Below are 18,596 nucleotides of genomic sequence, written 5' to 3' on the forward strand. Positions count from 1 at the left end.
TGCATAGGGCAGGTTCGGATATCACTCGCCACCGATGTTTGCCGTGTTCAGGAATTCACAGCAGGTTCGTCGTGCAGTGTGGGAACGATTGTGTCGCTGCTGCACCCCCAAAATGAAATTAAGAGGCGTTAAACGGACGAGGGTCTGTTTCTCCATAAAAAAAAACCCAAGAAGATAAGTAAATTATGATTGTCGTCCATCAGCATGTGCGCTTTCTGCACCAATGCTTTGCAGTGACATTTATTTCAACAGCAAACCCCCTCCACGGCAGGGGGGCAGTGCAGTGGTGTGACTTGTGTCTCGCAGCTCGGAGGATCTGGGTTCAAAATCTGCCTCGGGTATCTTTCTGCGTGGAGTTTTCGTGTTCCCTCACCCCCTCTGTTCTGTACGGGTTTTAGCCAGTTTATGCAGTTTCTTACACGTAACTAAAATATACAATGTTATTTGATGTTGACCTAACATCACAATGTAGCAGGGCACTCCTGAAAAATAGCGTTCAGACTAAGTGTGGCTGTCTTCGGTAAATAAGTGATTATCATCATTATGAAACTTCTTTGAGTTTCATCAGTTTGACAGGCCAACATGACTCTGGGAAGTTGCCTTGTGTTCCATGCCGGCATTAATAGGTTATTGTTAACAGCAATGACCCTTGTATATTGTCGTACATCTGGACTTAATGGATAAATGTTCATGACTGGTTGCCCTGGAATATATCGCATTCCTTTGAGAAAGAAAAACAACTTTGAATCCTACTTTGAGTTCACGACTGCTTTTACACGTGACTATCACACGGTTAGAGCACCAGATACACAATAAGACATATGTAATTAAATACATACACTTGGATATCAATGTTATGTGAGTGGACGTCAGCCCACGTAGCCACAGAGCCATGTGACAACCTCCTTCTCCAGCACGTGCAGGGCAACCATTCTGCCCAGCACACCCTTATCGCACATCACAGCCAGAGATGTACAAGAGCACGAAGCGTGATACGAGATTCAGAAATTGTCTACGGTTGATTGGGGGCGTGCGTTGGAGGGGCTCACGTGGTAGATTAGCAAGTTGTGTTTTCTGTAGGTGAATTCAATATTCAATCAGATCCAATTACAGACCGCATTTCCTCCTGAACGGAGCACTCAATGCCTTGGCACGGTGACGCACCCACAGTAGAAACAATTATTTTCTTTCTCTATCCACACGTTTGCGATCAAGCTGGAGAACATCGTAGACAATGTCATCGCCCGCTCTTAGCCTCTTCCCAATATCGCCGGCAGATTTTCCGCCAGCAATTATAATTCTCCAAAGTTATTTTTGGTTGTACCGCGTGTCGTTCGGTATCGTGAACAACATTTTAATGTTGAATATATTCAGGACATCAAAGGGCGTTTTCACGACAGGTGTTCCGTTATGGCAACTGCTGGATGATGCCGGTTGTTACTGCGAGTGAAACGTTGTGCCCAATTGGTAAATGCTGGGGATCGCTCTCCAACACAGTGGTATGCTCAAGCAATAGCTGCTGTTCAAGAGACAACTTCATAAAATGTTGCTGTGTCAGGTGGAGGAGGATGCACAACAAACATCCGCATTTTTACACTCGCGAATCTGACCCAAACATCAAGTGATGCATGATAATATTGGTCGCGAAATAGCTGCGTGTTAATCATATTGCGTTGCAATAATCCGACGGAACGGAGACTTCCACGATGCGAAGCAGGTGTCTGCATGAGGGTCGCTGTGCAGTCCGAACTCTTTTCACGCAGTCGGATGCGATCGCGCAAACTTAATTTCATTCGTCCAGTCTGCACCGCACAATTGCCACAGGCCATGTCGCCAGTGCAGACAGCACTCTTGCGCGATTTGATGGATCACGTTTTGAATTTTCTTGATCAAAGCATTTTTCCCAGGATTTTTTTTCAAATTTGGGAATTCAGAGAAGTCGCGTGATGCGATCTGAGTGGACATTAAGTTGCAGCAGTAGCATGGCATTTCTGACTTCATGCTCCAGTAAATAAAAAAACTAATTTCTGTAGAACAGTTTTGTTGTGTTTAGTTTGTTGTCCTTCCCCCGTATCTCCGATTAGCACGGTTGGCTACGTACGGTGCGAAAGAAGTTCAACATATATCCACTATTATTGTGATCCTCCCATCTCCAGACACTCTTCTTGCGAGCTCATCCACCAGGACTGCATCTTCCCTTCGGATTGAGCCAGAATAACCAAAATTAGCACAACAATAGCACGCAAATTAGTTTAACAAAGAAGCTAACATTATTACGTTTAAATTTGACGATAGACATTAAACAGCTTGCACATTTTCATCTATCGTTTGCAATTATCGTTTTTTGGTCGCAAATGATATTTTTTAATGAAAAATACAGGAGAAAATTAATTATCTTTTACATACCATTCACATGGGCTCCTTTATACCCATACATTTTTGTTCAAGGGTGGAAGTTAATATTTGTTTGATCTAGAGTGCATTCAGAAGCGTTATAAATCCAAATTGGTTTGCATTGCATGAATAATAATAATTTACAACCTTTTATCAATCCATAAAATGATAGATTAAAGGTTTACCCATGCTGTATCAGTCATGAAGATGTTTTTACCATACTTCACCACGTTGGTCAGAACAGGTTGGTCAAACAGGGGAAGGTGAGGTTCCTGAGGATCAGTTCAGATATCACTTGCCACTGATGTTATCCGTGGGCAGTAAATCAATCTCAGATCATTGGTTTCATAGCACAGTGTGCTAACCACCATGCCACCGCTCCAACCTGGTGGTATTGCATTAAGTGCTTTAAAATCAATTTTAATCTGTGGATTTTACAGCCTTACTCGTGCTCCAATCAGAACGGATTTGTACCTCCCTCGTAAGTACAGATGAATAAAACCACTCAGAGATCGACTGCGTATCTGAGTCGCCAAGCAGGCTGCCTGTTGTCTGAGCGCAGGCACGTGACGTGAAAGCACACGTCCGGGGAGTAATTGATTTTTTTGTTATGTTGAGGTGCTTCAGAATCGTCACCAATGCACTCCAGTGGATGTGTTGTCACTCCGATAGCGGCTTCATTGATTGCAGAGACTCCAACAGAAGCCTGCAAAATAGGAGGGGCTCGGTCTTTCGAATGTTCACGCAACGAAATCAGGCTGCACGGACGTTGTGTCAAAATCGCAGTGTGGTGAGATACAATGTGAGGGTTTTCTCTCGACTGCACCGCGTGTGAAAGCTGGTGACATGATTAACAATATTTTTTCTCTTGTTTTTATCCTGATTGTGCTATTGGAATTGTGTCACGAGACAAAAAACAACCCATTCGGAAGTCTCACAAAACAGTGGACCCTTTTGTGTCGGAGAATGGCTCTGGGAAGCAGATATCGGAGAGTTACTTCTGAGATCCCTTGAGATGGCATCTCGTCCACAGAATTGGGGTCAGTGCTTTCCTGCTCGCTCTACTACTGCCAGTAATGTTCGTCACATAACAGTCACACCAAAATGTTTAATTGTTAAAACTGAAATGTATCTGAATTAAGCGCATAATCATCTTTAATGTGATGGGCTTTGTTCTATGCAGTCATTGGTGACTGAGCTGAAACCATAACCTCAATACAATTGAGAACCCAGTTTAATCACATCGCTGTACAAGACAGTAATATCATGGGGAACGAGGTGTATATACGATTGTTTCAGAGAAGAGGCAGAGACTGACTCATAGGCAGAGCAAAAGAGTAAGGACTTGGAGCTTGGAATTGAACATTGGCAATTAGTTAAAAAGCATGGATGGCCGGTGGGAGGGTGTTCCAGACAGCGGGAACAGCAGATAATAAATTGCAATCTGTCACAGAATAAAACGTTGATTCTGGTAGTGATTTTAGAAAAGAAATTACCTATTCCTCTGAAACGTTACTAGAGGGAGCATTCAGATGCAGTCACGGCCAAGGTGCATGGGGGTGATAAAGCCAACACCCAAATGTAAACCAGTTACGAAAACACACACACACACACACGGGGGTGGCCAGGTGGCTCAGGGAGCTAATTCCATGTTAGAAACACTGAGCCAGCACGGCTAGGAGCCTGCGTTCAAATCCAAGTTTCAGTCACACCAAACCAACCAGGACCCTCGCGTTCCCACCACAGCGGCAGCGTACCCCCCCCCCCCCCCACCCCAACCCACCCTTCAGCCTTAGAATCGAACACGAAGCGTTTTAAACGATACAATCCTGCTCAATGAGACCTGGAACAACGTCTCTGCCCGACAATTTCCATGGCAGGACAAGACAGAGACACTTGGGAGTACGATGTTGTGCAGTAGTCGAGAACAAATTGCTTCCACAGAAATGGCATACTGCGCTTCATTTTACATGTAAAGCCATTTGTCAATCCACTCGGGGATTGAGGGCTTCTTCACGCCGTGTATCACGGTAGCAAGATATTAACTACCTCGTCTGGTATACAGGAGGTTGTGGGATCGATTCCGACCCTGACGCCTGTATATTTCGAGGTTGCGTGTCTCTCTCCCCTGGGTTTTCCCTCTACATTTAGAATCAACAAGCGTTTAGAGGATTTGGCTGCAATAAATGTCCACGTGACAAGCCATTTGGTTGAGCTATCATTTGTGGCCAGGTCGCTTCTCAAAAAGAGGTATATGGCTCAGTGAGCCGTTTGACCATACTCATCGCCCTGGTCTGTGTTGATTGGTGAAGGGTATCTAGAAATGGTTCACACTGTATAACTGGAGAATAAGACCAAAGAAAAAACCATGTCAAATTACAAAACTGGACAGGTGGCACTGCGGTGGGACAAGAGGCAAGCAATCGGGAGGTTAGGAGTTCACGGCCTGGTCGGGGGTTGTTGACTCAGCCCATCATGCCTTCGGGCGTCATCATAAATAAACATAGGCTGTCCTATAGATAGGCTTACCCCTCACCATAGGAATGTGGAATTTCCACCGCTGGCTCTGCAGAGCTGTAAACGGGAGTTGAGCACAAATGCCTCGGTGTCCATGTGAGCGGCAGGAAGTCGCTCCGACTTTGAACGACCCTGTTAGTTGAACGGCACCGGCGTCTGTCTTGAGATTCGAGGTATGCCGCAGGAGGTCTTCGGGGGCTGAGCAATGGGAATGCTTCACATTCCCCGAGATAAACTCTCGATCGTAAATCAGCGATCAGAGGGGGAACGGAGGCACGCAGAGAAAGGGCGTTCACTCCCAAACTCCAACAACACCGCACAAGACACGGGGTTTCTGTTTTTTTTTTCCAGCAAGATACTTTTTTTACGGTGAACCTATTTCATTTATATATACACACATACACTTACGTTATATACTGCAATCTCTAACAGCGTTGTCTAATTTACGGCCGTTGATTCCATAATATCAGCACCGAACTGCAGCCTTCGACGGTGAGCATGCGCGAGTGCGAATGTGTGACTCTGCGTGTGAGCGCACGAGTCTGTGCATTGGCGTGTGCCCGTGGACCCCGGGAATGCCCGTGTGATTGTGTGGGTGTGTGTATGTGCATTAAATGAGTGCCTGGTGCGGTGTGTAAACATTGCCACTAGGGAGACAAAGGCGGTCGGGCGTGGTGATGACCACCCACCCCCTCGTATACCGTTCGGGCCTTCATAGGCGCTCGCTAACAGCACTTGCCCCTACAGTCTGTTAAGGCTATACGAGGAATCTTTGTCTTTTCATGTGTGTGTGAATGGTGAGGAGCGGTAGTGTAGCGGTTAGCGCGCTGCGCTACGAACCCGGCGACCCGAGTTCGATTCCCGCTCTCGGCTAACACCAGTGACGATTATCTGAACCGATGCTGGGCCTCCCCTAGGTCGACTCAGCCTAAAATGAGTACCTGGTGCGGTGTGTAAACATCGACATTGGGGAGACAAAGGCGGTCGGGCGTGGTGCTGGCCACCCACCCCCTCGTGTACCGTTCCGGCCTTCATAGGTGCTCGCTAACAGCACTTGCCTCTAGTCTGTTGAGGCTATGTGGGGGATCTTTGTGTGAATGTGGGCAGCGGCAGTGTAGTGGTTAACGCGCTGCGCTTCAAACATGGGCCAACACCAATGACTTCTATCTTAACCGGTCCTGGGCCTCCCCTCGGTTGACTCAGCCTCAATTAAGTATCTGGTGCTTTGTAAAAAACATGACCACTCGGAAGACAAAGGCGGTCAGGCACGGTACTTGGCCACCCACCCGCGTTCGCCAACAGCACTTGCACCAATTGTATTTTAAGGCTATAGGGGGGAACTTTGCCTTTGTCTTTTGTGATTGTGTGTGCGTGCGTGTGCGTGTGTGCGTGTGTTAGCATGCGCATCACACCAGGAGCCACACCATTTAAGTACTAAGTTGGCCCCTGTGCAGACAGGGGGGGGAAAGGATCCTAAAGACAGAGAGAGAGAGAGACATGGATACAGAGACCAACAGAGGAACACAGAGATAGACACACAGATAAAGACATGGAGAGAGATACATAGAGAGACAGAAACACAGACAGTATGTTAAGGCTATACGACATAGAGAGAGAGAGACATGAAGAGAAACAAACACACAAAGAGAGACAGAGACCAACACTGGAAGACAAAAACAGAGAGTGAGAGAGACACAGAGAGACCAACACTGGAAGACAATGGAAGACAGAGAGTGAGAGAAACACAGAGAGACCAACACAAGATATGGTGGCAAGCACACAGACAGATGGACAACAGAGCCATTTGGAAGCCCCTTAACGAATTGAGCCACGTGTTGTGCATATATGAAGATGGCACAGATCATGACCGTACGAACTAAATCACCTAAAATAGACTCCTGGACTCGAATCATCAAAGCCCGTCCACACAGCTTTGATCATGCACAGCACGCAACATTTTTTTTCTCAAATTGAAATGAACCACGCATTGATGCTGTGTGTGCTACGTGGACAGACACACGCAAGGTACCCCATGAAGCCCACATAGACTTTTGGGGCAACCGCTGTTCGTGAACACCTATGGAAGCGGATGGCACAATGTCTCGTCACCATTTTCTCCCCAACGTCGAGGTTCACACGCTACACAAGATACTCATTGAAGGCACGAGTAAACCTGGGGCAGGCACGGAACATAATTCAGATATCTCTCGCCAGACCTCATTCTTTGTTTGCATCGTGCGTGAATCACTGTACCACAGTTCCCCTTTGTGACCCCGAAAATTGTATTTCGTTGATCTTTACCGCAGAACCCGGTTTTTAAAAGCCTGAAATATCTGGACCAATCCCCTCCCAAGGGAAGTTTCTACATCGGTCTCTGACACACACACACGCCCGACCGAGTGCACAGCCATTGCTCAAATGATTGCCGAATTCCAGCAGTCAAACACAACCGCCGCCTACTGAACCATGGCCAAAAGCGCCAGAAGCGGAATTTTTCCTTCCAAATGTTGTGCAGAGGGACCACGCGGAGACGAGGAACACAAGGGCTGTTGCCGTTTATTAAACCACTGTTACACTTCCCACTCTATGCTCACACCAGTGTAGGTGCTCTCTATCTCGGTCCTTACCCCGGGACACTGATCACTACTTTGTCCTATCCTCGGCTATCCCGTTGGGCTCTCTCCAGCCGATCCTTACCCTGGCTCCCCACAACGACCACGCCTCCGTCACGGGGTCCCCCTTAAGAACCCCTCGGGCGGCTCCTCCCCCCAAGCTCGGACCCGCCTTCGTTCCCCAAGGTACCTCTTACACCACCCGTGACATTACATCATCCTTGACTGTCAACCCGCTCGTACCTGTTCGCCACCCTCATTGTTACTCACAATACTCTTCTAGATTTAAAGCTTTCGTGACTGCTAGGATCCATACTCTTTGGTTCTATTGGGTAAAGGGTAAAGTCACGTATGTGAATTTTTTTTTGTTATTTTATTTTCACCTACGTGACTTTACCCAATAGAACCAAAGAGTATACTCACAATACTCCTCTACACAAGTAACAACACAGAGCCACGCTGCGACTAACATATTAATCTACGCAGCGACCATCTTCTTTCATATAGCATTAAACAGAGCAACTGGCATAACGTTATTAGCAATGTGTTGAGGTGGGCAATCCGTCCGATGGCATCACAAGTTGATTGATGTTGCAGCGTGCACACCGCCTGTGTAATCGTGCCATGGGCGTTGCTCGGTTCCATGATGAACAGATCGCACTTCGCCACATTCGCAACGAGCCAACACTTTCGCCTTCCATTTGTGAAGGAGATGGCTCATCTCTACATATGGGCAGAGCAAGCTCTTGCAAGTGAGCTGTGCACAGCTGAACGAATGGACTAAAGTGAAGTTTTTTTATATATATGTAAGGGACAAAAGATAAAGGTGCAGCCCTGCGATTGCCCGCTCGTACCACTGCTGGTGGAACAACCTCTGTGAAAGGGAACACGCGAGAGTATTTTGACGGAGGGTAATTTTGGCCCACTCACTAGCCAGACATGTTGGACGAGGTGTGAGTACCCACACCTTGCCCCACCACACGCGACCCGCTCTGATCAACCACCTATTATAAAACAGCGAACCAAAATGCTCTTGTATCCATGCACGCTGGCTGATGCTCTTTGTCAAACTGACAATTTTTTAAAAAGACGAGGCATCATTGGGATTACTCCCGGAATCTTCATGACGTTTGCCTAACTCGTTCACAATTGTACATCACCTTGCTGACACTGATGAAGCTGAAAAGATCTGTAAGAACGACGACATATCGATGACAAACGCAACAGTCTCAATCGTCTTTTTTTCAATTGGCTTTCAAAAGAGAAGACATCAATCGATCGGCAATGTTTTGCGAGACAAAATTTACATTTCAATCTATAAATGAACCAAAAACACAAAAACGCAGATGCTTCAGGGGAACAACGGGAGCCGTCAACGGCAACGCTAACGGCATTGCCAATGGCAATGCTAACGCCAATGGCAATGCCAAAGCCAACGCCAATGGCAATGCCAAAGCCAACGCTATCAGCAACAGCACCGCCAATGCCAAATGCAACGCCAACGCCGAGGCCCGCACCACGTTCCGCTCCGTCGGACCGCCGCGGCATCGCAGCTCCGTTTTGGAACGAAGTCACCATCGTGGTGAAATAAATAAATAAATAAACACATAACCAGCACGCACCTTTTAAAGCGAGAATTTAGGCTAGGCCGAATTTGAAGGCGAGACTTGACAGCGGTAACACTTGTGCGCATGCATTGTGTGGGGGTTTGTTTGTTTGTTTGGCCCCCTCCCCTCCCCCCAGTGTGCATTCAAACAAAATTTGACCGCTGCTAATTAAATTACCTCTCTCTTTGTTTTTGCCGCGATGGTTTATGCGGCTCGACAACGCGATCGCGAGGGTCACCCGTCGCAATGCCGCGCCGACCCTCGACTGATGAGTAAGGTAACTCGCGGGCTTTCGCGGCCAATATCATCCATAATAGAGGGGGGGGGGTTTTGGGGGGGGGGGTGGGGAGTTAGATCGCGTAAATATATAAATGTGTCGTTAAAACCTGCCACCACCCGACACAGCCGGCTAGTAAGGGTTGTCACGTGAACAGAACGTGGCCAATTCGTCACTAGCACAGCAGCACACCGGTGTGTTGGAGAGCCAAGCCACAACATTTACAATCTGAGTACGACGTTTCGCCAGTAATTACAAATAGCTTCATCAGGCGACAGCCAGATTAGTAAGGTAAAGGTTGCATCCCGGAAAAAAAAACACAATGTCGTGCCCGCGCCGCTGTTTAGGTGAGTCACCAAAGTTTTATTTAACTACGCGGGAACCCAAGAGTCCATTGAGTCTCATTTGCACCAGCGGCTGTTCGCTGTCTTACGCATTCGCGCAGTACGTTTGAACCCCCCAGTGGAACGCTTTCAATCGTAGCATATCGGCAGCTATGAGACGTCTCGACCAGACACTGGCTAAACATCAGAGCAGAGTTGAAGAGTCGTACAAAGATTCGTGGACAAATGAATTATTTGGAGTCACATTGAGTACACAGAAAAAGGAGGTTATGAATCGGGGAACAAAGGTAAATCAGAGATATTTATTGTCAAGGAATATACGTGTGCTTGCACAGTCTCAAATCTCTCTAGAGAGGGTCCTGCATTAGCATTTTGTACCTATTTCATTCATGCGTGTTTGGCATGTGGGAGGGAATTGCAGAACCCGAAGATACCCCACTCATAAGGAGCATTCAAAGCTAAGTGCAGAAAGATGTGATTCCAATGCCGTAGCCCAAGCCTGCAACGCCTGATATTTCCAGACAGCCTCCCATCCAAATATTAACCAGCCTCAAGGCCTGCTCAGCTTCCAAGATCAGCGATGCGGTTGCCAAATGAACCTGGCACAAAATGCAGTCGGATTCCCCAGAGCCCAAAAAAAACCTTACCACATTCATCTGCTTGATGCTGAATAATCCAAACGTTAGGCTTAGCCTACCTCGGGGAGTCTAATAATAACTACAGACAAACGACTATCGAAGCAAGTGTGAGCAGAGCACTAGCTTTGGTCCACACCGAGAGTGTAGTGTGGATTGGCAAGGGCCCTGATACACGGAATGAAATGGGACCTCTCCCCATCCAATTCCCCCCCCTCTTCGTAGCTCCGGCACCTGGGTCCCTCTGGTCCGTGGTTGCACTGCCTGCACACTTGATAGCTGCCTCCCCCCTTGATAGCTGCCTCCCACCTGATCAACATGCCACGCCACGTCCTCGCACGAGCAACTGTTGGCTTTGTACGGTGCGAAAGAAGTTCAACGCACGTACACGCACATACCGCCGCGCATCCATCACACATGTGCCCCGACGTGCCGGGTGTGCGTACCCATGGGCAGGGGCTGCAGCTCCTGCTGCTGGTAACACTCTCTGCGGTAGCCATTCCAGCGCTCGTACGTGTCCTCGAGGATCTTGGGGCTCGCCAGCTGTGCCGAGAGACAACGTAAGCGCAATCGCCATTAGACGAAGCAGCGGTGGCATGGAGAGCCGCTGAAAGGAACTGAGATTTCCGATATGTCGTTCGGTTGTTCGGCGGGATGGTCTGACGTTCCTCACCACGATGGGAGCTTCCGAAGGAAATTAACACAATTCTGAACACATGCATCAGTGACTGAACGTATGAATGCCTTGCTACAGGCACATTTCAGCCAATCAAGTGGACACACATACGCGAACAAGACAATAAAATCCCGCAAACAATACAAAAGCAGACAGCAAAAAAAACAAAACGTTTCTTGCATCGAATCGTGACTGAAATGCGACGACTCATTGGCTCACTCGGGTGGAATGGAGTTGTGAGGGAGTGGGTGCATTGTGGCACACACTGTGGCACATACAGTATTCAAATAAATTCAGTGCTGTATTTAATGCCTAGGTGTTATTGCCGATTGAGCTGCGCAACGTGAAACCACACGGGACCGCGATGCAGCGTCACGGCGGACACTTCCGAAAAGCAATCAAGTTGTTCGATCCTGTACTGTGAGTCCGCATCCTCCACTGTGCGAACGTCCAGCCACTGAGTTCTGTAGACCACACGCATCCCTCGCCCCTAAAGCGTGCACAGAACTCAGCATGCGGTGATGGTGCAGGCACACTCAATCGAACTCACGTACAGCGGTGCGGCGTATGTACGTGCGCACGTGCGGGGAACGGTATTGTAGCGGTTAGCACACGGCCGGTCCTGGGCCTCATGCCCTAGGTCAACTCAGCCTCAAATGCAGCACCTGGTGCGGTGTGTAAACATCGCCACTGGGGAGACAAAGGCGGTCGGACGTGGTGCTGGCCATGCCGGTCTTCATAAGTGTTCGCTAAGAGCACTTGCCCCAACAGTCTGTTAAGGCTATAAGGTGGGGGGGGAAAGGGAATCTTTGCATGTGTGTTTAACTTATTTTGTACCGCATGTAGCCCAGGTGGTGTGGTGACGCAACTACACCGACAACCGCTGACAGGAGGAGGGCCCCCGAAGGTTCTGGGCTACAGATGAAGTTTGAATTGCGTGGGGGGACACGCTCTGGTCATGGGGGAGGGGGGTCGTTGACAGCAGTGGAGACTGCAAGGGTAACAAGGTGTGACTTCTGTGATTATGTTTAAGTTTCTCATTTCCAGATACGGCCCGGGGGCCGTATACGGCCCGTTGGGCTTTTTAATCCGGCCCGCCGAACTTGTCTAACCTGTTAATGTAGATAATGAAGAAGTTCAAGTGAGGTAATTGGTTTGGGCGCAGGCCTCAGATGTTTTCATGATGTTTGATCAGTCACGTTACGACATGGTTTTGTATTGTTCATGTTCGTGCAATTTGTTAAATTGCCTTGCAAATAAATGCTTTGCTACCTGTTAAAGGCCAAATCCTTTCATGTAATTATATTTACACGTCATTTATATGAGTTCACACAAACACTCCATCTGTTCCTGGCCCGGCCCCTCTGTCAAATTTTAGAACCCATTAAGGCCCGCGAGTCAAAAAATTTGCCCACCCCTGTGCTAGCCTCTAATGCAGCGCCTAGGAGGCTGTTTTGTGGATCATGCAGGGATTGAGACACGGTGCGTCTGCTTTCCTGTTGTACTGATTTACGTGGTATACTGCTGGGTTTTTGTTAAGCTCACGCATATAAATTTTCAAAGCATAAATCGCTTGGATGTTTTTGTTGTTGTCAAAAATTACACGAAGTATTATTATTATTTGTATGGAAAATAGGTGCGGCGAGATGTGTTTAGAGTTCGCCAGCCCTCCGCTTAAATCTTCAGGCTTGGCAATTGTGGCGAGAGTTGCTCTCCCGGTGTGCGGTTTCGTTCGACATGATGGCTGATGCTTCGCTCCCACGTACTGGCTCAGCTCCTTGAGCGGGTGAAGCAAAGCTCCCTGCGAGTGACGCGAAAACACGTCGGAGAGTGACGCAGCGCCACGTTCGAAAGCCCAACGCAGCCGTGAGATGCCCCTGCCCAACAGGGGGAGTGCAATGAAGCGGTGATAGCCGCGGGCCACCGCAACTAGTAGGGTTGGTGACGAGTCTCGTGCGGCGGTTATGTGGAGCGTTCTTCACTTGCGGACGTCAATTTTGTTCTGCAGGCAATGTTTTTCCCCACGCGCGGTCAACAAATGCGCGCCACGACGATTCAGACTCAGCGAGGCCATCCTGGGCAAATGAAAGTGTAATTATTATTTTAAACAAAATTCCAGTGAGATAAAAAAAAATCGCCTCGTCTGTTTATTCTGTACGGCATCTTGAGACTCTCACGAGTTAAGACGTTACGTAAATCCAAACAGCGTTGTGTAATCGTTTGGGGATTAAATTTATCCGCGCGTCTGCTGGTTGTTATGTTAAGTAAAAATGCGAAAAGCTATATACACAGTATCAACAAACGTCTTCTCATTCAATATATCTTTGCAAAGAAATGGGATCGTCTCGTAATTCTCTAAGAACAACCCGACATGCATATGTTTCATATGACGCATTTCCCCCATCCCCCATCCCGCTAGCACTGTATTTTAAAAAAAAATTAAAAAAAAAATTGGGTATTCCCACCGTGTTTAGAGTAGAAGGCTATCATCACGAAGGTGCCGTGTTTCACAGACGCAGTCTGCGGCAGTTTCTCAGTCGTGGGGCGATGCCTCTGTGCGTAATCCCAATTAGGTACGTTGCAAGTAATCCTGCGGCATTTGGACACTTGGTCAACACCGCTTACACTGTGTCGATTAGATATGGGAGGATGCTGAAGACCCTGGAGGAAACCCATGTAGAACGGCAGTGTTCCGGAAGTTAGGACTCGAACCCAGCTCCTTACCAGCTGCGAGGCACACGTTTTGCTATTGCGCCACCCTGCCATCTAAATAATCCGGTAGGTGTGTGTCTGTGTTTGCGTGTTACCAGACTCGTTTCACTTTATTGACACCGCGCATAAGTTTGGCATGTGTCTTACTTTCCGGAGCGTCTGACATTCTAGAGAATAAGGTCAAAGCTTCCAGATACGAAACCGCAGTGAGCCAGTTTACAAGCATTGCTCACAGTTTCCCAATGTGAGCAGCCGTGAAGGGAGCGAGTCCGTCCGTGCGATTGAGCTGGCAATACGGAGACGAAAACGCCAGACATCGCTCGCAGTTTTTGTCCGGCTGTTCCAAGGCGTTTTGCTCAGTCAATAATGTCACGATAATTTCCCTGTATATTGCACGTGTCAGCTGTTCACTGAACCTCAATCTCACCTAGCATCCTAGATGGAGTTTCGTGAGCCCCACCCCTGAACTGATATCAACCTCGATTTAAAGCTTTCGTGACTGCAATGATTCATCTTCTTTGGTTCTTTCGGTAAAGTCACGTAGAATGAGAATAAAATAATACATTGATAAAATAAAATAACGCAATAATATTCTCACGACGGCCTTCATCACCTGTGTTGTGGCCGAAACGTCGTGAGAATATTATTGTGTTATTTTATTTTATCAATTTATTATTTTATTCTCATTCTACGTGACTTTACCGAAAGAACCAAAGAAGATGATATCAACCTCGTTTGAAATTCATTTTTTGTGCCCCACAATATATTTTGCTCAATGCAACTTCCCATGCCGTAGGGACGATGAAACTGCCTTTGTATGGCAAAGCCCAACGCTGCCACTCTGCTGTTGCCTAGCCAACAAATCTCCTCCGTATGACACGTGTTTTGCTGACCGATTTCATCATTAACAATTAAAATAGGTATTCTTTGGGTCTTTCGGTAAAGTCACGTAGATAGGTTCAAAGAAAATAACAAAAAAATTACAAAAAACTACGACGTTTCGATAGAAAAGCAAACGATCGTCATCAGGAGGATTTTTTTGTATTAAAATGGGTTTGACATATTTTAATGAGATTGTCACAATTCACTCCACTCACCCTACCCTCCACCCCAAGTCGATAAGATGAGTTGTCTCGATTCAAGGTCCCGATTTGAGTCAAGAATCAATTATTTTTGCTCCCTCGTTTGTATTGTTTATCCGGTGGGGGGGGGGGGGGAGTTCTACTTTTTTTTACAATTTTCCTCATTCCATTGGCAGAAATGTACAATTTGCATATAATTGGCTTACGTGTATGGCCCTTCTATCGATCCACTGCTGGATGGTGGCCTCCCCACACCCTACCAATGCATTATTCTGCACTGCCCGCTGCTTCCCACAACAGAGCAACGCAGCCAATAACCAACCTGTTGTGCGTGGCAGTGGCCCATCTTAGCGCTGTCCAGGCTCAAAACTGCTTAGCTTCTGAGAACTGATGAAACTGAGTGAATTTTGTCAAAGGCATTTGACACGCACTTTCTGTAAGTCATAAATGACAGATTCGTACATGCATGGTTTGATGCTCAAGTAAATTCTCTGCATCTCTTTCTCATCGCAAAATTTCAAAGTTAATCAACGAACATGCCTCCTTTCCTCGGGAAACCCATGGTCTCACCATCTGTCCAGTGTCTTAAAATGGCGCTGCTTACAGACGCAGTAATACATCCAAATCGCATTGCTGCACGACATCTGGAAAATGAGAATTTAAATTATTACATAATATAGGGGGTTTTTTTAGGGTTAGATCGCGTAAATATAAATGTATTTTGATTTTAAGCTTTAGTGACTGCAGGAATCCATACTCTTTGGTTCTTTCGGTAAAGTCACGTAGAGAAATAATAATAGACGTTTCGATCGCCACACAAGCGGTCCTCAGGTGGGACGACCGCTTGTGTGGCGATCGAAACGTCTATTATTATTTTTCTACGTGACTTTACCGAAAGAACCAAATAGTATAAATGTATCGTTAACCGACCACCACCCGACACAGCCAATGAGTAAGGTTTGTCACGTAAACAAAACGTGCCAATTAGTTACTACTTCAGCACACCGGTGTGTTGGAGAGTAAATCCACAACGTTTACAATTTGAGCAGTACAACGTTTCGCTGGTAATTACGGTGGTGTGTTTTCTTGTCAACCTCCACCGTCAGCAGTGTGGGTGTGTGGAGCGAGGTTCAATCCTTTGATTGGTGTGGACCTACTGACGGTTGTCGGAGTTTTCTCCCACATTAACATTGACTGCCCCGTCCATTTCTAAACCTTTATAAACAGTTTGCCGCCTTCAGAGGCTAACCCCCCTGTTCCCGATGACGACCGCTTGTGTTGCGATCGAAACGTCGTGGTTTTTTTGTTTTTTATTTTTATTTATATTACTGAAAGAACCAGAATAAGTCCACATTATAGACTGCCAGTGCGCTCACTCAGGTTAAGAACCAGGCTACAGTCTGCATTATAGCCTGCCAGTACGCTCACGCAGTTTAATAACCATTGCTACAGCCAACATTATAGACTGCCAATACGTTCACCAGCTTAAAACCAGGCTACAGTCTACATTATAGACTGCCAGTACACTCACCGATGTTAAGAACCAGGCTATAGACGACCAGTACGCTCACCGAGGTTAAAACCAGGCTACAGTCTACATTATAGACTGCCAGTACGCTCACGCAGTTTAATAACCATTGCTACAGCCAACATTATAGACTGCCAATACGTTCACCAGCTTAAAACCAGGCTACAGTCTACATTATAGACTGCCAGTACACTCACCGATGTTAAGAACCAGGCTATAGACGACCAGTACGCTCACCGAGGTTAAAACCAGGCTACAGTCTACATTATAGACTGCCAGTACACTCACCCAGCTTAATAACCATTGCGACAGTCTACATTATAGACTGCCAGTACACTCACCAAACTTAATAACCAGGCTACAGTCCACATTGCAGATTGCCAGTACACTCATTCCGATTAAGAACCAAGCTACAGTCTACATTCGTGTTTTTTTTGCTTTTATTATTATTTTTTATTTTTATTATTTGTATTCACTTTATTGTTTTATTATTATTTTTTTCTATCTACGTGACTTTACCGAAATAACCAAAGATTATGGGGTTTGTTGTAATTATATAACAATGGATTATGTTAATCTTGAACTCATGGGTTAATCAGTATATGATGCATCGACACAGCATACTTAATAATACGCTTCCAATCAGCACGAAGCCTGTAGCTGTCAGAATAGTTAGTTATTTTAATTTGTCTCAATTTCAATAGATTCCCTAATGAGTCTTGGCCAGTTATAATTCGTTTTACACAACACATCAACGTTATCAAAATCAATTGAATGTCCTTGTTGGCAAGCATGTTCTGCAACTGTCGACAGTTTTGTTTGTGAGTATATAATTTTGCATTCCATTAGCATGAATGTTAAATTTACATATAATTGGCATATGACCAAAAAAATATTTCTAATTAATAATGTTGGTTGCGAAGGCCTACGTGTTCAAATTATAACACATCATTGCATACCAAAATGCATTGTAAAAAAAATGACGAAAATTGGGGTTTAATGGTGCAAGTATAGCCATTAAAGTTTTTCATTAAATAAAGAATATATATGATTTTATGTAAATGAGATCAGCCCAGGCTTGGAGAGTCGAAAGGCTTAACGTAAGTGTCCCGGTTCAACTAAAGGAACGGCAGGTCACAGACGGGCTTCATAATCACACATCGCTCCACTCTGCTCTCTCCGTCGTAGGTCGAGAACAATCTCCCCCATCCTCCGGCAATGACTGCTGATTTACAGATAGCGATCGTGGTCTTAAACTCTTTCCTCATCCTCCTCCTCCACCCTCACCCCACTGTGTGGGAGTTCGGCCAAGAGAGGGGATGGTCACGGGGCACACCGAGCGATTGCATGCAGGTGTTGTATATGTTTCCTTGTGCCCATGCGATTAAAATAATAATCATCAACAACAACAAACATTCCAAACCGGCCTCGCCACGCTTCCAAATCAGCTCGGACTAGTTTCCTGCAATTCATACTGTGTTCGTATACCATATCTCTTCCTCCTCTCGTCTTACTGCTCAACTTTAGAAGCTGCCCCAATTATGTATTTTCTCAAGTTCATATAGAATAACTAAGCTGATTTACAGCTATTTGGAAAAACGGGCAGTTCTCTACAAATTGTCGGGCCACGTTCCTGATTGCCGTTCGAAAGTCGATTTGTTCGTATCTCGAAATTCACTATTTAATTGTACTTAGGTCAATGTTATAAAATGTGCTATGGTTCAACAAAATATGGAAGCTTTGTTAAACTCACAAATAAGAGGAAATAGTGCACATTTGCATGTAATACTGTGATAGATACTATATTATAAACACATCTCCATCGTAATGGTGCGGCATTTCTTTGATGCACCAACATCACTTGCATCAGTCTTAAATTCTCAGACATGATGAGAGTCACGAACATTTCAAAAAGTATGCAATAATAGCACAAACAGCACACAACGTTACATACGCAAAAGAGCACTGAACGATGCACCGCCAGTGAGCATCACGCTGAATTCTGAGACTCATTACATCTCGCAGAGGAATGCTCCGCCGAAGAAAATAGTTCTGCGGTTTGGTTCGTAAGTACGACGGAACGCTCGCAAGTCGGATGGTTAAAAGTAATAACATCTTATGGCGGTTCGTTCATAGGTGCAGTTGTTCGTAAGTCGGACATTCGTATCTGGGGAACTCTCTGTACACTGGTCGATGGAAGGCCTCCCAAAGT

The 18,596-nt window shown here is 46.2% G+C and overlaps 1 protein-coding gene across 2 annotated transcripts in view; it reads right to left on the reverse strand.

The window, feature by feature from the left end:
* Positions 1-18,596, reverse strand: part of LOC116946048 (glucagon receptor-like) — a 67,933-nt gene that overhangs the window by 34,085 nt on the left and 15,252 nt on the right. For both annotated transcript variants that reach the window (XM_032960881.2, XM_032960880.2), the window contains exon 3: positions 10,833-10,929. In XM_032960881.2, the coding sequence (XP_032816772.2) occupies positions 10,833-10,929 (97 nt within the window). The remainder of the gene's footprint in view (positions 1-10,832; positions 10,930-18,596) is intronic.

The sequence above is a fragment of the Petromyzon marinus genome, chromosome 26, assembly GCF_048934315.1.
Source record: "Petromyzon marinus isolate PM22_M1 ecotype Great Lakes invasive population chromosome 26, UKy_Petmar_22M1.pri1.0, whole genome shotgun sequence".
Taxonomy (NCBI): Eukaryota; Metazoa; Chordata; class Hyperoartia; order Petromyzontiformes; family Petromyzontidae; genus Petromyzon; species Petromyzon marinus.